Here is a 21,434-nt window from a genome sequence, read left to right as displayed (position 1 = left end):
TGCTTGAACTGAAAACTTGAACTGAATGCAGTTGCTTACTATCAGAAGTAACATTTACAGGCAGTACTTGCTTTAATGCCTTGTTAACAAAGTAGATTTAACTATTTCTTTTGGAATTCTGAACTCAGTTCATACTCCTTTTTACTAGCACTACAATAATCTGAAATCAAAATGAAAGAATATTCACAGTCATTAAATTGATTACTGTCATTCACACACAATGCAACAAATGTTTTGATTGCCATTAACTGGTAATGACTTAGATGAAACCCAAGCCTTCTGTGGATTATGAGCAATAGTGGCCTGCCATTTGTTTAGTGTTTCCACAATTTGGGATTCTGAAGTGTGTATCTCCAAAATGCATCAAGACTTTCCAGTGCTAGGAAAAACATTACAAGTACTTGCAAGAATGTCTGAAGGATTCTGTTTTAAACTAGGTAAGCAGTACAGTATGTGGCTGTGTAAACTCATGGATTATTTGTAATACTAATTCCACTGGGATAAAAAAAATGACAATTTCAAAAGTATTTTGTCATTACTGCTCAGTTACAGCTTGACATAAGGACATTAAGGAACATTAAGGAATTCAAGTAGTTTTTCAGCGCTGTTTTCCTGCCTATTGCAATGTGCTGTCTGGACTTAAACTCCTCTGAACAATGAGTCTGCTTTTGAGGGAGCCACTGCCCCACAATATCACATAAAATTTTTGACTCACAGTTATACCAAGGCTATAATTCCATGCTATCCTCTTTTCATTAGCAAAGGCAGACAAGGAAATGCCTTTCTGTTCTTTTTTTTCTTTCCATCTATGGCTTGTGCAAATTCGAGGCTGTAGTGTGAATCAGGTTAGTGAAATGATTTTAGCTTAAAAATAATGTTTGCTGTAAGAAAGAAGGGAAAGGATTTGAGAGGGAGCCTGGATCATTATAAACTGGATTACAAAATGAATAATTTCAATGATCTCATGACTGCCAGTATAATAGAGATGCTAAAATATTATGAGGTAGAATATCCTTAAATCAGATCTGCTACTACAGGCTGGATCTTGTGAAACTAGCACTATCTAAGGTGCATGAATTATCGAATCTGCTCGGACAGAATACAAAATAATTCATTGTCTAGTGTATATATAAAAATCAGTCACCCAGCTACTACCAAAAAGCAGTTGAAGTTTGGATATATTGATTTTTTTCAGTGGTGGGCTCTGTTTGAGGAAAGAAATACCAGTGACTATCAAAGCCAAAGGACACAGTATTTACCACTGTTGTCTGAAAAGAGAGGTGTTGTTTCCTCATTCCTACTCTTACCATTCTTGTACTACATATTTCTCTTTCAAAATAGGGTATCACCACCAGAATATGTTAGGACGTGGCTGGAAGTCACTAAGTTGCAGACTCCTGTGCTCCTTGGTGTTTTGGTTTTTTTTTTTTTAAATTTTCTAGATTTGACATGAGAACTGAAAACGACATCTCCAAATAGGTTTTCAAAAAAAACCCAACCCCAACAAACCTTAAACCAATTTTCTGCTTTTTCAGTTTACCTTAAAAAATGCAAGAACTCGATGATATTTATGAAATAATATTTCTGGTATGTCTCATTTTAAAGCATGCAAAACCAAGAATGATATGTTTTCCTCTGAAAGTAATCCCTAGCATTTCCAACCAATAAAGTCAATAAAGCTTCTTAATTTAATGGCAAAGTTTATTCATTTTTAACAATTAAATGACAAAACATTTAAAATTTGCAGTTCAAAACATGCACATTCACCAAATGCCAAATGACATTTAACACTGCATAGAACTGAATGTGTTACTAAAAGAACTATTTAAAAAACACAGTGCATTTAACATCCAGTTAAAACTAAACCTGAGAAACTACCATAAACACCGAGTCAAAAAATCTTCATTCATGCAGCTTCATAATTTCCACAACAGTTTCAGCAGTAATGGCTTAGTGGAGCTGTAAAACCTCACTTCATCTTGAATGCAAATTTTGTTGTTTCAGACTGACCGCTTTCTGCAGCGGTTAATACATATCAAACACTGAAAATTGTTATGAAAAATTATGTAGAAGTAGAAAAACAATATTAATGCATTTATGGCTTCTATGCTACATTAAAAAAACACCATAAAATATGACTTTAAAAAAAACAACAAACTTGTTCTGGTCACAGCTTTGCAATTACAAATCACACTCTCCATGGAAACACTTTTATTTCAGTATCAACCCTCAAAAGTGCCCAAATTTGCACATCATTGCTCAGATGAGTAGTCCCTATACTCACAAGCAGTCCAGTTGAGCCCTATAAGAGTAGTGGTTTGCATAAGCTGGAACCAGGTTTGGAATGCTAAAATATTCCTTTGTTTAATAAAGATCTATTGGTTAACAGCAAGGAAACTGGGGGAGCGAGGGCAGAGGGGGGAAGGAGATTCTCATTTGTGGAGTTTTGTAACCAGTGAAAACATCCAGTGCCAAGGAAGCTGAACTGACAAACTCATTTGCTTACACAGCACTAGCTTCTCAATATATTATGAGCAGACATTTAACGAAGGCATTAAAAAACAGGGATCAACAACCACCATGCATCGCCTCAGAACACTTAGAAATAGTGCCTCATGCAGACAGAATGATAAATTCATCAGAACTACAACTGCTTCAACACAATACACAAGAAAAAAAGGGAAAAACTTTTCTCCTTAAATTTAACATGTATTCCAAATTACTCATCATTCAAGATGGGTTCAAATGTCATGATACACATCTTAAGACAATGCTCATCTTTGTAACAAGGTGAATTTTATGGATGCATGTGGACATATAAGAATCTTCAGCTATCTCTTAGTGTTTCAAAATATTTCATTTATCATTTTATACAAATAGAATGATGACTAAGTATAAATCTGTTGAAACTGCTTTGCAAAAATATGTGTAAAATTAGGAAATGGCAAGAAAAAATTCCAGATACAAATTGTCGATAGGTTTGTTAAAATTTTTTTCCAGTTACTCTTTTGAATAATTTCTATATATATGTATGTATATATTTAAAAATAATCAAGCAAAAGTATTTATATAAGATACCCGATTTTTTAGTGGCACAGGTTCATCTTTTAGATGGAAATTTTTAATACTAACTTGCAGTGCCCATGAAAGAGATGGAGAAGTCTGTGTGAACTCTCTATTTAATACACTTTTGAATTTTTGAACAGTAAGAACAGAGGCATTGTTATGAGCATTTCCACCTCAGCTGTTCTTTTTTCCTTTAAACAAACATCAGCAGAATCCCCTTATTTTAACAAAGGTATGACATACTAACAGGATGGAACTAGATTATATTTCTGTGTACTTAACATGAAAAAAAGTGCATATAGTATACTTGGCCTGATTTAAAAATAAGGACACACAGATAAGATAATTTTGTATTTTAAAATGGAATTGCATTAACAATCAAAACTCACCGTTTTTGCCACATTTTTCTTTTTGCTATTTTTAAGGTGGTATCTTTCGACCACTAATTATCAGAGAAAGTACAAGATGGGGGAAAAATTCATCAGAAGTAGTAAAAAAATGCACTTTGTGAAATATTCCTTCAAATTCTGAAAAAATGCAAGCATGAAATGCTGTGATAAGATTATCTTACAAACCTTTAAATTAGTCCGAATTGAGGATCTTAGAGTTGTTTCAGTCATTTTCTTCCTTTTTAAGGTAGTTAATTTGGGATGCACTGTGTGTTGTTTTCTTCAAACGGTATTAAAATGGTAAAACAGAATTTTATTTCATAGGAAGAATAAGAGATCATGTAAATATCTCACTGTATATATTTCACAGTGTATTCTAATCTGTATCTGCATAATTAGCAATTCGACCAATTAGAACAGAAAAAAAAATGCCCATGAAGAGACTACGTATAGATTAATTTTATATGAATTAAGTACACAGAAAGATTAAAAAGGAGTAACAGTGTCATGGTTAATTTCAGAAATGTTTTGAAGGTGGTCATTGTCCCTTGGATGACAGCAAATAGGGATCCCCATTTTAGGAAAGGGGCATGCCCCCGAATTTTTTCTTGCCTTAGGTCAAGTGATTTGGCCCTCCCATATTGATCATCTATTTGTCTATGCCTGCAATGGCTTTTCTGAAGGCAGTTCTGTCTGCATGACTGACTGGCAGTACTGTTTCTAGTTCCCCTTCTCCTTGTGCCTGCTGTTTAAAAGATCACTCGGGGCTGGTGAGAGGAAGACACTGCATAGCACACATATGAAATGCAGACTGCCTTGCCACTGATACACCTTCCTAAATATGTATTTTCACAAACTGCCTTCTGTTGGGCTTTCTCTGGATATTTTTAAGTTTCTCTTTGAATGGAGGGTGAGAAACTCGGATAGTGAGATTAACTGCATGTTAAGCATTTAGCTAGATGAAAGGCAAAGAGGTTAAGTCACCTTTAGTATATGAAAAATGAAGGAGGGCAGAGAAAAGATGGGACTGGATGACTTGTTATGATTTGGAGAGCAAAGAGGAAATATCTAATTTAACAGATCACTGGGGATGTTGTTCTGCTTTTCCATTTGGTTGATCTCCATTGAAAGGAAAAAAGAGATCATTCCTATGCAATGCACAAAAATTTACTTAACAGTAAAACCCAACTGCTACTATAGAAAATTGTATTTTTAATGGAATTGTGGTGGCCTTTAAACCCAGAATTAAATATGGACTAAAGAGTGGCAAGAATTAGCTAAATTTTAAAGTTCAAGTAGCCTTTCTTAGCTTGAAACCTGACGGTTATTGGATGCTAAGTTGAGAAATACCAAGTATAACTACTTAAAGAATGTATTACAATGCTCTCATTTAATACCACCCTATTTTTTTCCCCTCATACCAGGTGTGTATCTTTTTCTGCAGTCACTTCCTCTCGGTTTTAATTAAATGTGAGAGTATATAAGTATTCTGCATGACCAATAAGTTGTAAAGAGACTGCTGCAATGTATTTCACACCTTTATAGGAAGTGACTTTAGTGCAAATAAACCAGTACATACCACAGACTAGCGAAGGGCATGCTTTGCTCTGTATTTCAATGTATGCATTTCAAATAATCCTAGTATAAAAATGTTGAAAATTTGATTAATTTTAAAAAATAAGTTTAAACAAACTTTCTTTTGAACCTACAGTATAAGCAGATACAACTAAGCATCACAAAAATAATTAAGTTTGCTAAAGGGAAGTAAGGCAGAGCAATTCTTAAAAATTGAATAAAGTATTACGTGTACTCCATTAAACAAGTTGGCAGCCATATTCAACATACACAATACTAAATGAAAATAAGGGGAAAGCTTGTATAAGGCCAAAGGTGCAAAGACTTGCAGTTTTGAAAGCAAATGCCAAAAAGGCCACTCAAATTAGACTCACTATACCTTCTCCTCAAGTGTGGAGACTGAAGCATGCAGTTCTGAAATCAGGACTGGAGATAGTTTCCTTTCAAATTGTTTCTAACAGAAAACATTTATGGAACTTCTTTGGCAAATGTTTTTAGATTAGTTTGACACAAACATCTATGAGCATCTTGACTCAAAATCTTTCTTAAAGAAGGTGAATTAACACCATTAAGATACTGGGTTTTTTTCAGCACTTGTTGAAATCAAAGGCTTGTTATCAAATGTATTTAAATATATTAACACTTAAAAACCTTCACAGATGCTAGTTGACCTGTCAATGTAAAGTACATTTAGCAATCCGACCACTGCCCTTCTAGTGTATGACCAGTATTGATCCAATTTCATTGTAAAATAAGCAAGCTGGCAAGATACAAGGTAAATTCCAATCTGTTTACAAAGGCTAAGCAAATACTCGTTAAAAATTTAGAGATGGTGTGTTACAGTATAGTTGCACAGTGCTTATGTCTACTGAATACACAAATCCAAACTTTATGGAACAAGACCGTCATAGATCTTTCAATGTCTGATAACTGGACCATGGTCGCAGCTCCCAGCAAAGATCTAGTAGCCTGTCTCACAAAAGTAACAACTAAGGCCCAGATGTCCAGCTGTGCTCCTTCACCATTCCTCAGGCCTTTGCTTTGTGGTATCGTAAGCTCTTATGACTTCAGACTGGGAAACAATCCCATTTTCATCTTGAGAGAAGGCGTAGCCATCTGCAGATACAAAGCAAAACAGAAACAAATTAAGTTTTGATCATTTTTAGTTTTTTAAAGCTTTAATAAAAGCAACTTAACAAAGGTGAATAGAGGGGAATAAGCGTCTTTTCAACAGTGAGTAAAATCATGTGCCATTTCTTACAGAATTGTGCAGTTATAGAACAGCAGAAAGAGCTCTGCACAGTACCTTAGGTATGAAGGGCAACTTAACCACAGACAAAGAATATGTTCTAATGCATTTAGGATACTGCACTTTTACTATAAACAAATGCAATGAAAGGCATAATTTTACTGCTGTTATTAATGGATATTAATATTTGTCAGTGAACACTTACGAAGCAAGTTTTGTTGCAAAGAGTCAGAGCGATACAAGTTCACATGGTTCTTCTTAAAAACATTCTTCAGTAGCTGGGCTCTTTCAGTTAAGCTAGAGAGAAAGTGACACATGAAAAATATTTACTTACTAATTACCCTATCCCTTTATGTTTGAGTCTGCTCAATGAGAATTAATTGTTAAATGAGAAGAGTCCACCCTCCTTTTTCTTTCTATATTGTGCCTAATGAATTATTAAGATGATGATTAAAAGCTTGCATGAGGACAGACAATTAAGTTCTGACCCCTGGTAATGATTTTACTTGTCACAGTGCAGGTAAAATATCTGTTTGAAACACTGCTCTGTGCTGACAACACAAATAAGTGAATAATATTGTGAACCTTTGAGTGTGACTCCTTTAGAAACACACAATGTAAAGGGAAGGCACTGTCTTCCTTAATGTAGCACAGCTTGAATAGTGCCAGGCTGAATTAGTCTTTTTTATCTTACACAGAAAGTGTTCCCAGCCTCTTTTGATGCAGTACCCCAAAGGGATAGGAAATGAGTGGAGTGAAAGCCACATTCATGGTCATCAGCTGTGTATACAGAAACATTACTTCCATGAAAAGTGTTCTAGAAAGGAGCTTTCCCCAGAAAACTCTAGAAGGTGTTTTTCTGGAGATCAAACCCAAATAACAGACTACTATTGCTGCTAAGGTTGGCCACTTCAGCCCATCTCCTTCCTTCCCAGCACTACTGAGTTTGTTGTGTTGTTGTGTACACACACTTGGGAACCTTTAGTGTGACCCAAGGCACTCCCCATTTCAGCCCAAGTAGAAAACAGGAGCATTAAACATTTTTAAAATTGAGACTCAAGAGTCAGCCAAATGCTGCAAACTGTAGTGAAACGAGTAGCAAAGGTATTGGGTCTCCTTTCTGTCTTTCTTACACTAAAATTCTAATAGGAACATACATTACTAAATAAATACGAGGTAGATGAGCCATAGCTAAGAAAAATTGCAAAATCTGACAGTTTTAATAACACATTAAATATGTGCAAGGGACTATATTATAAAAAACCAAAAAAACTCTTCAGTGTCCTCTTGATTTGATATTCACTGTGAATTACAGCCTGTGTTTCAAGAAATACCAACCTATCACTTAAACACTTCAAATGCTGAAAAATCCAGCCCCCTCTCAATGTAAACTGGTCTAAAATTAGAACATTAAAAAAGAGACGTATCTTGTGTATAATGTGAGTATACAGTCATTTGATATTGTTGCTGTTTTGCTAGATTAGCGAAGTTGTCTCTTGTGCAATGATGTAGTAAGGAAAACAGATTTCACACACCTTGTGTTACCAAGTTTTGATTACTCAAATTACTTTTTAATATTATTGTCAATTAGCTCAACAGACTTACCTTTCCAGGCTATCAACCAGACTAAGTGGTGCAAGGAAGGGAACTAGACTGCTTTCCTTACTAGATTACCATTCAAGCCACTAAATTAGAAACGCTCATTCTTTCGTAAGTGACTCTATACTTATATATGAACCCAAACCACTGTTTAGAGCTGGAGAGACTAATGGTTTATCTCATCTTTGTGTTCCCCTCTAGTTGGTGAGGGGAACACCAACTAGAGGGGCTTTTCTAAGTTGGAAAAGGAAAATAAACCTACTATGTTCACACCCATAGAGGAATGCTAACTGGAAAATCTACAGGGTAAGGTGATAGGCAGGAGAAACTGCTTCTGTGGACATGTTTTGAATGAAAAGATGGAATGAGACTTCCTTGTAAGAACAAAAATTAGGTACCAATTCCAGGAAGGTAGTTGGCATCTGCTGACTGAATCAAGAAAGGAGAGGCTGAAGTACTGAAACACTTCTTACTTTCAGTCCTTTCCTAAGCTAACTCTCTGGGGATTCTCTTTTCATCCTGCTTGCTCCTCTATGCTGTGTATTTTAGTTCAGAGCTGTAAACTGTTTAAGTGACAACATTAATAAAAAATTAGGGACTGAAATCTAAACTATAAGAATACAGAGAATGAATAAATAAATCAGTATCTTCATGTAAAATTGGAGGCCAAAGAGGTGGAAGACTATGGTTACACTTAGATACAGTTATCAGCTGCATCTCCTTTCACATCTGTGAAATCCTTTTTAATGTGAGTTGAAATCAGAAAATTTCTATTAAATGTTTGACAGGTGTTATTTTCTAATAAAAAATATTTTATTTAAAACATTAGCATGCCTATTAGCATACCACACTTGGTACCATCATTCCTCATTCCTTGCTTGTATTCCTGAATGGAATGTTCAGATTGAATCACTAGGAGACCTTTCAGATCTTTGAGTCCAACTCATGTCCTAACACCTCAACTAAACAATGGCACCACATGGAGTGCCACATCCAGTCTTTGTTTGAGCACATCCAGGGATGGTGACTCCACCACCTTCCTGGGCAGGCCATTCCAGTACTTCATCACTCTTTCTGTAAAAATCTTTTTCCTAACATCCAACTTACATTTCCCTTGGTGCAGCTTAACACTGTGTCCTCTTGTTCTGTCAGTTGTTGCCTGGAGAAAGAGACCAACCCCCACCTGACAACACTCACCTTTCAGGAAGCTGTAGAGAGTGATAAGGTCACCCCTGAGTCTCCTTTTCTCCAGGCTAAACACCCCAGATCCCTCAGTTGTTCCTCAGAGGGCTTGTGTTCCCAGCCCCTCACCAGCCTTGTTGCCCTTCTCTAGATGTGCTCAAGTGTCTCAAGGTCCTTCCCAAACTGAGGGGCCAGAACTCGATGCAGCACTCAAGGTGTAGCCTCACCAGTGCCAAGTGCAGGGGAAGAATTACTTCCCTGGTCCTGCTGGCCACACTATTCCTGATACAGGCCAGGATGCCCTTGGCCTTCTTGGCCACCAGGGCTCATTGCTGGCTCACGTTCTGGCTGCCAACGAGTATCCCCAGGTCCCTTTCTGCCTTGGGACTGTCCAGCCACACCGTCCCCAGCCCATAACGCTGCAGGGGGTAATTGTGGCCAAAATACAGGACTCAGCACTTGGACTTATTAAACATCATCCTGTTGGACTCTGCCCATCCATACAAACATTCCAGGTCTCTCTGCAGAGCCCTCCTACCCTCCAACAGATCAACACACACTGCCAGCTTAGTGTCATCTGCAAATTTACAGTGAAAGACTCAGTCCCCTCATCCATGTCACCAATAAAAATATTGACCAGAACTGGCCCCAGCACAGACCCCTGAGGGACACCACTGGTGACTGGCCCCAGCTGGATGCAGCACCATTCACCACCACTCTCTGGGCCCGGCCATCCAGCCAGTTCTGAACCCAGCACAGAGTGCCCTGTCCAAGCCGTGGGCTGCCAGCTTTTCCAGGAGTGTGCTGTGGGAGACAGTGTCAAAGGCCTTGCTGAAGTCCAGGTACACAACATCCACGGCCTTTCCTGCATCCACCAGATGGGTCACCTGGTCATAAAAGGAGATCAGGTTGGTCTAACCCTAACCCTACCCCTCCTAAACCCGTGCTGGGTGTCTCTGATACCCAGGCCATCCTGTAAGTGCTGCGTAATGACACTCAATATAAATTGTCTCATCACCTTACTGGGTACTGAGGTCAGGCTAACTGGTTTATAGTTACCAGGATTCCCACCCGTTTTGTGAATGGGTGTCACATTGGCCAGCTTTCAGCCATCTGGAACCTGACCAGTGAGCCAGGACTGTTGGTAAACGATGGAGAGTGGCTTTGCAAGCTCATCTGCCAGCTCCCTCATCACCCTGGGATGGATCCCATCTGGGCCCATAGATTTATGAACATCCAAGCACCTGAGCAGTTCTCTGACTGCCTCCTCCTGGATAACAGGGGACCATTCTGCTCCCTGACACCATCTACCAACTCAGGAGACAATTGTCCTGGGGACAAGCTGTCTTCCCACTAAAGACTGAGGCAAAGAAGGCATTAAGCACTTCTGCCTTCTCCTCATCTGCATTCCCCCCCTCATCCAACAGAGAACAAAGGCTGGTCATACCCTTCCTTTTGCCATTAATATATTTATAAAAACATTTTTTTTCCTCCTTTAAAAAAGTTGCCAAATTAAGTTCGAACTGAGCTTTGGCCTCCCTATTTTTTTTCCCCTACATGCTCTAGCAACCCCCTAAAATACTTCCTAAGAGACCTGACCCTCCTTCCAAAGATGACACACCCTCTTTTTATTCCTAAGTTCCTTCACAACCTTGTTGCCCATCCAGGCTGGATGTTTACCTTGTTGACTCATCTTTTGGCACACAGGGACAGTCTGTTCCTGTGCCCTCAAGGTCTCCGTTTCGAAGCATGCCCACCTTTCCTGGACTCCTTTGTTTTTAAGGGCTGCTTCCCAAGGAACTCTATGAATAACTCTCCTAAATAGGCCAAAGTCTGTCCTCTGGAAGTCCATTGTGAAAGTCTTATTGATGTTCCTCCTCATTTCACTACATTTCGTTGCTTAAATGCTAAGCAGTGAAAAGACTACCCTAAACTTTTACAAGAACATGAAGTATGCACATATCTTAGTTATTGTATAATGAAGTTTCCACTGCACAGATCTGATTGCTGGTAAAGAAAATACAAAATACATAGGAAATACACTTGAGAAAAGTGCTTCCAGCTATTCAAGTATTAAATTCTGTTCCTTTTCTATACTTGAAATTCTGTGGGCTCTCTATTATAAATCACCCTGTTGCCATTCAAAAGCATATTTAATTATCTACATGTGAGGACAAGAAAACATGGTTTCATAATTAACCAATGTCAGATCACAGAAACTAAATGCCTGTGCTCACTATGTGTACCTATATGGACAAGCAGAATATTAACTATTTTTGAACATGAAATGTATACCCTTACAAGCAATTAGACACAGTTATACAAAAAAAAAATTATTTTATGAATTCCTGTAACCCTCACAATAAAGAATTTCTTCCTAGTATCTAAACTAAACCTCCCCTCTTTCAGTCCTATCACTACATGCCCTTATAAAAATCTCCTGCCTTTCTTGTAGGCTCCCCTTTCTCAGTAAACATTCAGATACACACTTTCTCACTGTTTCCCTGTTACCTTTTAATCATGCAGTGATTTATTTATTCTTAGGTTATTTTGGCATTTAATGAGAACAAATTCCTTCTTCTGCTAGAGGTACTCCCACAGATATGCAAACACTAGAACAAGAAAGTCTCATGTACATGTCTTAAACAGATGTAGAGGACATTCCTCACCCCTTTAACTACTTACTCTGTACTGGTAAATAATTAATTTGAGCTTCAGCAATTTAGGAGACTCAACAGTGTTTACAAAAGTTGAATCAAATTTTTGTTTAGATGCAAGTAAGTCAGTTCATCAGACCATTTCTTTAACAATGAATACTTTCTTCATAAAAGATAAAGTTTTGGCTCTATCACTTGAATTTCAATACATTAAAAAAAATAATGGAAGGAATAAAATCTTGAGAGATATTGACTGGTGTAAAATCCAGTGATTTGCATATAAGGTGGATGCTTGTATCCTTCAGAAATACTGGTCTAAAAGTAACTTTGTGGAGAAGAATTAGTTCCAAGAAAGATATTCTGGCAGGTAATTAAACAGCTGTCATGGAGCCCTCATAACAATTTATCTGTGGGATAAAAATATAATTACAAAAGTGGTGGTGAAAACACCAAGTTCATTTTACCTATATAAGAAGGGATTTGGAAGACATGCTGTGTGTAGAATGAGGGAAAAGCATCCTGCCTAGACAGCTGAAGTTAAAGTAGCTGAATTGGGAATACGAGGGAAGTCTTGGGAATGCAAGTACGAAATACTAAAAAGGTAGGTTACCTTACTTTTTTCTATACCCACAAGATGTTCCCCTTTTAGCACCATCCAGTACTAATGTCTGCTTTCTTTTCTGCAACTCATTCTTCTACAGCTTTTGCTCTTTGTAAAAGAGGACAGAGCATACATTGCTTCAAAGCTCAGCACACTGATAGATGAGTCAGTTAATATACTGCCCTCAATCTGCCTTGAATGACCACTGCCACTGGAGAAAAGCATCTGAAACAATCCATTTACATCACCTTTAAAGGCAAGAGAACTTACTCTTGCAAGCAATGGTTAGGTCTGGCAATGATGAAGGAAAAGTAAGCTTGAAGTAGGAATTGCCACCAACTAGGGGATTCTACAGTACTTCCAGCATGAAGCAGCTGCTACAAAGACAGCATACAGAGCCCAACAGGAGACTGCATGCAGGTGTGTCCTCCTCTGTAGCCCACCACACTAGACTAGGTGTTCCATGGGTGGCAGGATGAGCTTCCAGGCCTCTTGGAACCCCAGTTCCTTGTTACCAGGAAAGATGAACCCAACTGGAGTCAAAACATTCTTGCAAAAGCTCGCATACAAGCTGGATACTGCCCCATTAAAAATGACAGCTATCACCTTGGTATTTGATGTAACTTGATCTTAACCTGGTAAACCCTAGTAAACTGATTCCCACTGAACTGGAAGAGGGATACAATAAGATTGCTAAAGTATCTTTATGAACAAAAGGTACCTTCTGAAAATTGAACCTACAGTAAAAGAAGTGGCTATGTTTTTTCTGGTCTCTTTCTGTGCATAGCTTGGTAGGAAAAAAGCCTTCTTGGCTATGCTTTTTGCCATGAAGATACTAAAAGAACAGCAGTCCAAATAAAAGAAAGAACAGGAAAATCAAGTATCAGCAGTTTTGGCTTTTTTTTAGACTTCACAAAACTCATAAAAATGAAGACAAGAAAAGAAAGCTCTAGCTCAGCCAGATGGCACTAATGAATTGGAAGGCGGGGAGAGGGGGATTTTGTCATCTCATACATTCAGCGAGTGCTTGCTACAAGTTCAGCTTGGGGTTAAAAAGTCTGAAATATTTTAGTAAGTGTACACCTTTATGCTGAGTTTACACATAGAAAATGTCCAACTGTTCAATTTTACCTTCTCCCTTTTCAAATTATCTGCCTGGTCCATGAAAGAGGACGTAACAAGCGAATTCTTGTGGAGTCTTAACTTAAAAATTTTACATACTTCATATAGGTTAATCAAATTAGTTTTCTTTGGACTGGAATTAAATACAAAACCAGCTTGTTATATTCAATTTCAGAAATACTAGATACATTTTTTGTTTTTTCCTATGCTACTGAGCAGCTTTTATAGAATTTAATTTTTGTTTTTGTGCTTAGGCCCTGTTTACGGCTATACTAGAAAATTATGCAGATATAAACTCATTTTGTTCTAACCCATTTTTTTCTTATTTTGTTTGTGAGTTAATTGTTAACACAGGCAAAAGTCACAGAATTAAAATTGCACCTCAAGCTTGTTCTATACATAAGAACCAGAAACCAGTCAGCTACAAAGAAACACATCAGTTAAAGCTTTTAGTAAAACTTCTATGTAAGCCTATGAGAAAACACTTAGGCTCAGTAGACCTGAAGGTCTACTTTTCATTTGTAAAGCTTTTGAAAAATAACCTTTTGTCATTGATACATGCATAAAGCTAAAAATATTTAGCTTTGTTTTTTAAGACAATGTTCTACAGACTTTTACAGTACCTCTTGCCATGCACAACTGCGCCAGGATCCTCAGACTTCGCTTCCAGCTCCTGAACTTCATCTACAAGTGTCTTGTAAGTAGCTCTCTTTACTCTGTAAGTAGATACAAAATACTGCCAGCTTTATCTTCTTGAAAGTAGAACAACAGATACTTTTAATGCTTATATAAATATTCAATTTATAAATCCATTTCCCCCGACTTCAAACTAAGCAGAAATATCAAAAAACAAATCTAAAGAACATATTTTATCATCTGTTCTTGCAAATCAGAAACAAAAAATATTCATTAATAAAACACTACAATTATTTGAACATTTCAAATAGTTATAATTCTTGTAATAAAGTTTTTAAAGAACAAGGATGGTAAAAAAGAATTTTATAAAATCACCAGAATTTATCCTAATTTGTTTTTTATTATATTAGTAATTAGAACACACATTTAAAAGTCAGTACTCTCTTCTGTAAACACTGGCATTTCCGTACTCACACTTTGTATACTATATCAAGAAGTAAAGCTGTCATAGGAATACACAGAAGTCCCATCCAAAACACTCCAGAGCTGAACATCATAGCTGCCTGAAGAGAAAATGCACAAAATGTGATGTCATGACAAGAAGTAACAAAAAAATCTTAGAAATATCAAGTAGTTTCTGGAGGCTATCAAAAGCAAATTTAAATGAATCATTCTAGTCAGAGTAATGTGAAATAGAACTTGAACTCCTTTCTAAAATCCCCTGAGTTGCAACATAAATCCAGTAAATAAAAAGCCCCATTTCATGTCAAGAAGCTGGTAGAAAGATACACTGCTTAGCTCTTTGCATGGGGGTATCACCCCTCCACAGAGCTGCTCTATACCACTGATTTCAGGCTTTCCCATTAAAATCAGATTTATCAAAAATCCACCCTTTTCCAACTTTCTACATACATTATGAGCATAGTTTTTAAATTTGCAATCTACTCTAACAGGATATAACAGTTTCTGATCCTTCATTTGGATACTGAACACTGTTACAATTATCCTGCAATGTAACTTGGATCAAAGTTTTCTCCCACAGAACTCGCTGTACCACAGTTCCCACACTGCCAGAGACTCCTGTTAAACAGATTGCTTAAAAATGAGAAATAAGGAAACAACTATTTATGTAATTATGAAAATACGCCACATATTGTTAAATGAAGATCTAACACATTAATACATGGTGAAATATTTGAAAACCACATAATTATTTTTATCTGTGTATTTGTTTTTTCTGTATGCCGCTATATGTAATACATAGGAATTTCTTCTGTTTACAACTTGGTCTGTAGAAATACTAAAAACTAAAACATATTGAATGGCCAAAACAAACATCACAATATATGGACATTAAAGAAAAAATGTCTTTACCTTTGTAATTCACACTCAAATGTCTACATTGATAATATTATGGATGTAAAGAGTACGATCAATACTTACTGAAGCATGTTACTGCAGGTTTGAATTGCAGTCAGTATTAGAAAAACTTTTATAATGTAATTTGATTGTAGAAGGGTTGAAAGTAACATCACTACACAACAGTAGTGTAGTGTAGTTTCAAATCCTTTGTTTCATTACTTGGAGACTAATTTCTTTCACAGGTTAAGCCTCAGTATGCAAAATAAATAAGCCTAAATTTTACTAGCTTTAATTAGCTGACAAATAGTAGATAGTTTGCAGTAGCTGAAGTCTAATTTCTTAACATGCACACATGAACATTTAAGAATTATACTCAGTATGCTGATATATGAAAAAGTTAATTATTTTCAGAAAAAAACCCTAATTCTCATATAAGCAAAAAGTTCAATTTACCTTGCTTTTGTATCCAAATTCCTAATGACATTGATTCTTTGGAAAGCATTAGAATGTACTTTAAAAATGTGGTAACCTTCCCATGGCTATGTTAAAAGGACGTAGATATTCCCTGAGATTCTACTAACTTCTGTCAACAGCTGCCAGCAAAGGTGTAAACACTGAGCAGTGGCAAGTTCAAAATAAAACAATTCATATTTTCAAAAGGGAGAAAAAAGGATAAAATTTTGTATCAGGAGGAAATGTATTAGAGAAAAAAATGTATTAGCAGTTACTTTATAAGTAAAACCTGACTTGTGACATACTTGATGAAATACTAATTTTCTAGAACAGGAGCTAATAGGAAATGTCTATCATAAATGCATTTTGCAAGACATTTTATAATTATGCAGGAATTAGATAGACAGTTCCCTTAAATCCAAGAAAAAAACAAAAAAATACAATTTGAACTAATTATGATTATTACTTCCTATTATTAACAACATTTTTTTTTTATTTATAAGAACATAGCAAAGAGCTGTCCTAGTGTTAGCCACCCGGTATTAAATGTTTGCTGGTGAAACAGCAAAAGTGATAATGTAGGTCTTAGGATGTTAATTCTGACCATTGTAATGCTAACTATGAATGAAGGAACAACTGGCGCCTACTATTCACTCCATCCAGCCTTTGGCTTTACAAATGAACAACATGAATTGAGGTAAAAAAAAAAGTTTTTCTGCGTCATATTTGAAAGCCTGTCAGATTTTTTTTCTTTTACAGAGTTAATCCAAACCTAAAAGATTTAAAGCCGACATTCCCATTAAAGACAGAGGCCCTCTTTGTATTTTTTGGATGAAGAGGGGAAAAAATAAAATCCCACAGAGGTATTTCCTTCCTTTCTGTACAAGAAAGCTCCCCCCTCACTCTGTAGAAAACATTTTTGTTTCTAACTTTTCACATCTCTCTACACATAGGCAGGTCATCTGGGAAATGGCAAACCAACCCCTTCCAGACAATGGCACTAACAGGAGCAGCCTGTTCTGGGGACGGACTCTGGCTGCCTCTGTTTGTGGTTTACAAATTGTTCCTAATGTGAGAGATTTGTGGTCTATGCCAAGTCTTCCCCCTTTAGGCCTTGTGAAACCAAATGGAATCTGCCACAAAAGTGGCTCCCAGGGGAATTCAGAAGTAATCCAAAATGAGAGCTGGGAAGCCCAGTTTATTGTAGGACTTACAAATCCTGCAGGGAAGATAAATAATTTGTTGTATGTGTAGTTCATGCTCAATATTAAGACTTTCTGAAATAAATTAACATTTTTTAAAAGGTTAGATTTTTATATGGGTTCTCATTTTTCAAAAAAGAAAAAATTGCTGAGAAATACTCCTTTTCATGATTTAGTGGCAAATAGAAATCCTGGCTGCAAAACATTTTTAAAGCACTGCTGAAGATGTAGTGTTAGGAAATTACATGTCAGAATGAACAGAGAATATTTGCTTTTTCCTCATTATGAAATGATCTGCCAAAACAGCTGGCTCAGATTTTAAAAAGGCTTTAAAAATAAGAAGAGAAAGTTGAAAACAGTGGTAAAATTCTTGCTGCAGAAAAGCTTACCCTTTTCAGTTTATCTATTTCAAGTATCATCAAGGTATGCATCTCCTTCCTATAAACTACAAAGCTATAAAATACCTCAACAGCATCAAACCAGCAAAAGTTTCTCTTTTCAACCTACTGAAAAAACTTCATTAGTAGCAGTTATGTGCATGTGTTTGCCTTCATATATGCCAAAGTACTTACTGTTGTAGTACTAAAACAGATCTGCATTAACTTCCAGTGCAATGAAGTTCCTACAAGTAAGTTTGTGTATTGCCTCTAGTCTTTCTTTGCTATGTAGAGTTTGAAAAACATCTTTTAGCTCCTTTTAATTGGGAACTGTGTTAGTTAGAATTGCAAAGAATTAAGTTCCTCTCTATTAGGATCTCTGGTTATTAGGTACATTAACCAAGACAGACCACTGGAAGCAGAGAAGATAAATTGGGCAGTTCAAAGATAAGCTCTGCTGTTCCTGTTTGAGAGAACGAGAATGTAACTACTGAATATGGAGAAGGATCTTTGAAGTATATCTGGGAATAGCAGATTTTGGCTCACGAATAAATGTCTGCCACTAGACCAAGTACAATTAAACATGAAGGTTTGAGGAGTAAAAATGGAAGCTACCTATCGGGAATTAAATGGAAAAATAAAAACTCCTTAGACAAATACTTTTGATTCCTGAAGTGAAAAACAAAAAGAAAACTTTAAATATAAATTATTAAATAGTTAAAATATGTTAATATCAGAATGGTAACATAATTTTAGGCTCCCAGGTGAGGACAGATGACTAAAATGGATATGTTTTATGTGATGAACTCTGATTAACTTAAAAAAAATCATCAAAAAATCACTTTTTTTTAAAAGTAATAATATTCTCCACAAATGTACACTGAAACGTTTTTTTTCCCTAATCAAGATGTTTACATAGGTGTAGAAAGGAAGACATACAGATTACTGATTTATGTTTTGTAAAGACTCACAGGTCTCAAAAGTCAAGCTAGGAAAACTTGGAAGGGGGTTGAAAATTAATGTGCTAAAACTGTAGGATAATGCCTCTAAGGGCCTTCTGCTGAGGATGGGCTTGAGAAATATTTTGGACTATGAAGGAAGAGTCTAGCTTTTATTGTTGAATTATTTCAATGTTCTTCAATATTTAGTACACCAGTTATTTCCCCTGAAGTGAAGACACAGAATTTGAAGAATATTTTAATCCAGACTGGTAAAAAAGTAGTGCAACAGCAAAAAAAACCACAACAACAACAACAAAAAAACAAAACCAAACACCAAACCAAACAAAAAAAAAAAAAACCCCACAAAAAAAAACAACAAAAAAAACCCACCCCAAAACCACCAACAAAAAAAACCACCAAAAAAACCCAAAACCAAAAAACAACTACCCTAGGTATTAGCCATTGAAGAATGACTATATTCCATGAAGTGAGAATTGATGGACTTTGGTATTTGCTTACCATACAGAGCTCAAAGCAATTTTTTGAAATACAGATTGCCAACTCAGTTATCTGCCAGGTTCTCTTAAAAGCATGGCACAGTAATTCTCTTGTTTGGAGGAATTTAGGGAAATCATTACTTCCCAAACTTTAGGGGCGTTATTTATAACTCTCCCTGCTAACACTGAGGAAAAGCACCATGACAATTTTTCTTAAATATACAACCATTTAAATTTATTTATTATGCTGTATTCTGCAAAAGTTATTAAAAAATATTCAGCTGTTTTTTAAAAGTGCAAGAGACAAGTATCCATTAATAGCACCTTTTACAGCTGGAGGGACAACACAGCAGGGTGCAAGACCTCTAACATCCTAACAGAGAAGCTGTAGATGTATGGGCTGGATGAAGGACTGTTAGATACACTGAAAACGGGCTGAATGGCAGCTGGTGATCAGTGTCAGGCTGGCTGGAGGCCAATAACTCAAAGTATACCCCAGGGGTCAATACTGGGTCCAGTTTCATTTAACATCTTCATTAAAGATCTGGATGAGAGGCAAAGCGTACCCTCAGGAAGTTTGCTACTGACACAAAATGGGGGGAGGAGTGGCAAATGCAGTAGAGGATTGTGTTGCCATCCAGAGAAACCTCAAAGGGCCGAAAAAATGGGCTGACAGGAACCTCATGCAGTTGAACAAGGAGGAATGCAAAATCCTGCACATGGGAAGGAACAACCCCAGGCAGCAAAATATCCTGGGGGCCACCCAGCTGGAAAGCAGCTTGGCAGAAAAAGACTTGGTCCCAATGGACACCAAGTTGAAAAGAGGCAGAAATGGGTCCTTGTGACAAAGAAAGTGAATGGTATCTTTTGGCTTCATTAGACAAAGTATTGCCAGCAGAGGGGAAGGAAGCACTGATGAAGACACACTTAGAGAAGTCTCCAGTTCTGGGTCCCCAGTACAAGAAACACAGATATACTGAAATAGTCCGATGTCCTGAAGTGTATCTCATACAGGAGAGAAACCTGAGACAGTTGGGACTATAGCCTAAGAGAAGGCTTAGGGGGATCTCTCACCCTGAGTGGAGGGTGCAAAGACAGAGCCAGGCTATTTCCAGTGGAGCCCTGTCACGGCTCAAGAGACAGGAGAGCAAACTGAAACTTGAATCTGAACATTAAGAGAACCTTTCTAACTATGAGGGATTGAACAGGGACACAGGTTGTTCAGAAATGCTGTAGTGTCTCCATACTTGGTAACACTCGAAAGCTGTCTGGACACAGTCTGGGGCAACTCGGAGTAGTGTCGGAAGCATTAGACCAGAAGACCTCCAGAGACCCATTCAGCTATTCTATGATTGTAATCTATCCTGAACACTTTGCTTTGTAGGCTTTGCTCTACATTAGACAAAAACCAATTCCCACTTTTGGATCAAACTTTAGACAAACATCCTAATCGAGAAGACCTTTTCATTAGAGACCGAAGTATCTACATTTTCAAAAACATTATTTCGTGTTTTTGTGTAAAAAAACCCCAGTGTAGTAAAGGCATTAAAAGATGCATATCTAATATCTTAATGAGCTTGATTTAATATAAGCAGGATACTTGGCAAAATATAGAGAGAAGCAATATTCAAGAAACCTATGCTGTCAATATAGTATATTCTAATACACCTTTTCTACACAGTGCAGCTAAATCTCCCCAAAAGAAATATTACTGTTTTTCACAAGACTTCTGAAAACCTCAATCAAATGATCTTAAATTCTGTAAAATACATGCTTCTACCTTAACTCCAATTTCCGCCAGTAGTTTTATAAATCCCCTGGGTCGGACAGAGCAGAAACAGATGGTGCTCTGGAGAACTTTACAGTGTGTTGTCTACAGTATGACAATAAATTAAAAAGTTCTGTGGATACTGAACTTTTGCTGTAGTATCCATGTCATACTTCTTATTCAATTTAAGTATTATTATTCTAAGCCATCTTATTAATCATATAGGTGTAAAAAAAAGAGGCCTAACAATTCAGAGTACGAAACAGTAACAAGGAGCATTACTAGTGTGAAATACACAACAGATTGATTTGTATTTCACCGCTCCTCAATTACAGGTTTGCAACTCAGACCATAACCAGATTTTTTCAAGAAAGAGATAATCATATTAGTTTAGAATTGTATCTATTTTTATAATTTAAAAATTAGTCTGCTTTTTTTCAAGAGGACTTAAAGAAAAAGTAGACCTTTTAACTGCAAGGATGGAAGCACTAACAGAAGGTTCTCACAGCCTTACAGCCTACTGACATATGAATGGAGGCTGCTCTTATTAGGTGATGTAAGTTACAGAAATTTCATTAGTTAAAACAGTAATTGAAAAAGGACTACACAGATATAAAAACATAGAACAATTTAATCACAGCTTCATTTATTTGTGCAGTCATTATAAACAATATGATTAAAGATGGAAATTTCTGGCAATTTCCTGAAGATTAAAAATCCATTTTTTTCACTGTCACAGAATAGTTTTCTGTGTATTG

General features: G+C 36.7%; 1 protein-coding gene across 6 annotated transcripts in view; it reads right to left on the bottom strand.

Annotated features, from left to right (window-relative positions):
- Nucleotides 1-1,680: 1,680 nt before the first annotated feature.
- Nucleotides 1,681-21,434, bottom strand: part of ATP8A1 (ATPase phospholipid transporting 8A1) — a 101,045-nt gene continuing 81,291 nt past the window's right edge. For all 6 annotated transcript variants that reach the window (XM_059844910.1, XM_059844912.1, XM_059844909.1 and 3 more), the window contains 4 exons: nt 14,551-14,639; nt 14,064-14,156; nt 6,485-6,576; nt 1,681-6,146 (listed from right to left, as the gene is read on the bottom strand). In XM_059844910.1, coding sequence (XP_059700893.1) covers nt 6,049-6,146; nt 6,485-6,576; nt 14,064-14,156; nt 14,551-14,639 — 372 coding nt within the window. In that variant the 3' untranslated portion in view covers nt 1,681-6,048. The remainder of the gene's footprint in view (nt 6,147-6,484; nt 6,577-14,063; nt 14,157-14,550; nt 14,640-21,434) is intronic.

The sequence above is a fragment of the Haemorhous mexicanus genome, chromosome 4 (assembly GCF_027477595.1).
Source record: "Haemorhous mexicanus isolate bHaeMex1 chromosome 4, bHaeMex1.pri, whole genome shotgun sequence".
Lineage (NCBI taxonomy): Eukaryota > Metazoa > Chordata > Aves > Passeriformes > Fringillidae > Haemorhous > Haemorhous mexicanus.
The sequence above is the reverse complement of the archived record's forward strand: the minus strand, read 5'-3'. Positions and strand labels throughout refer to the sequence as shown.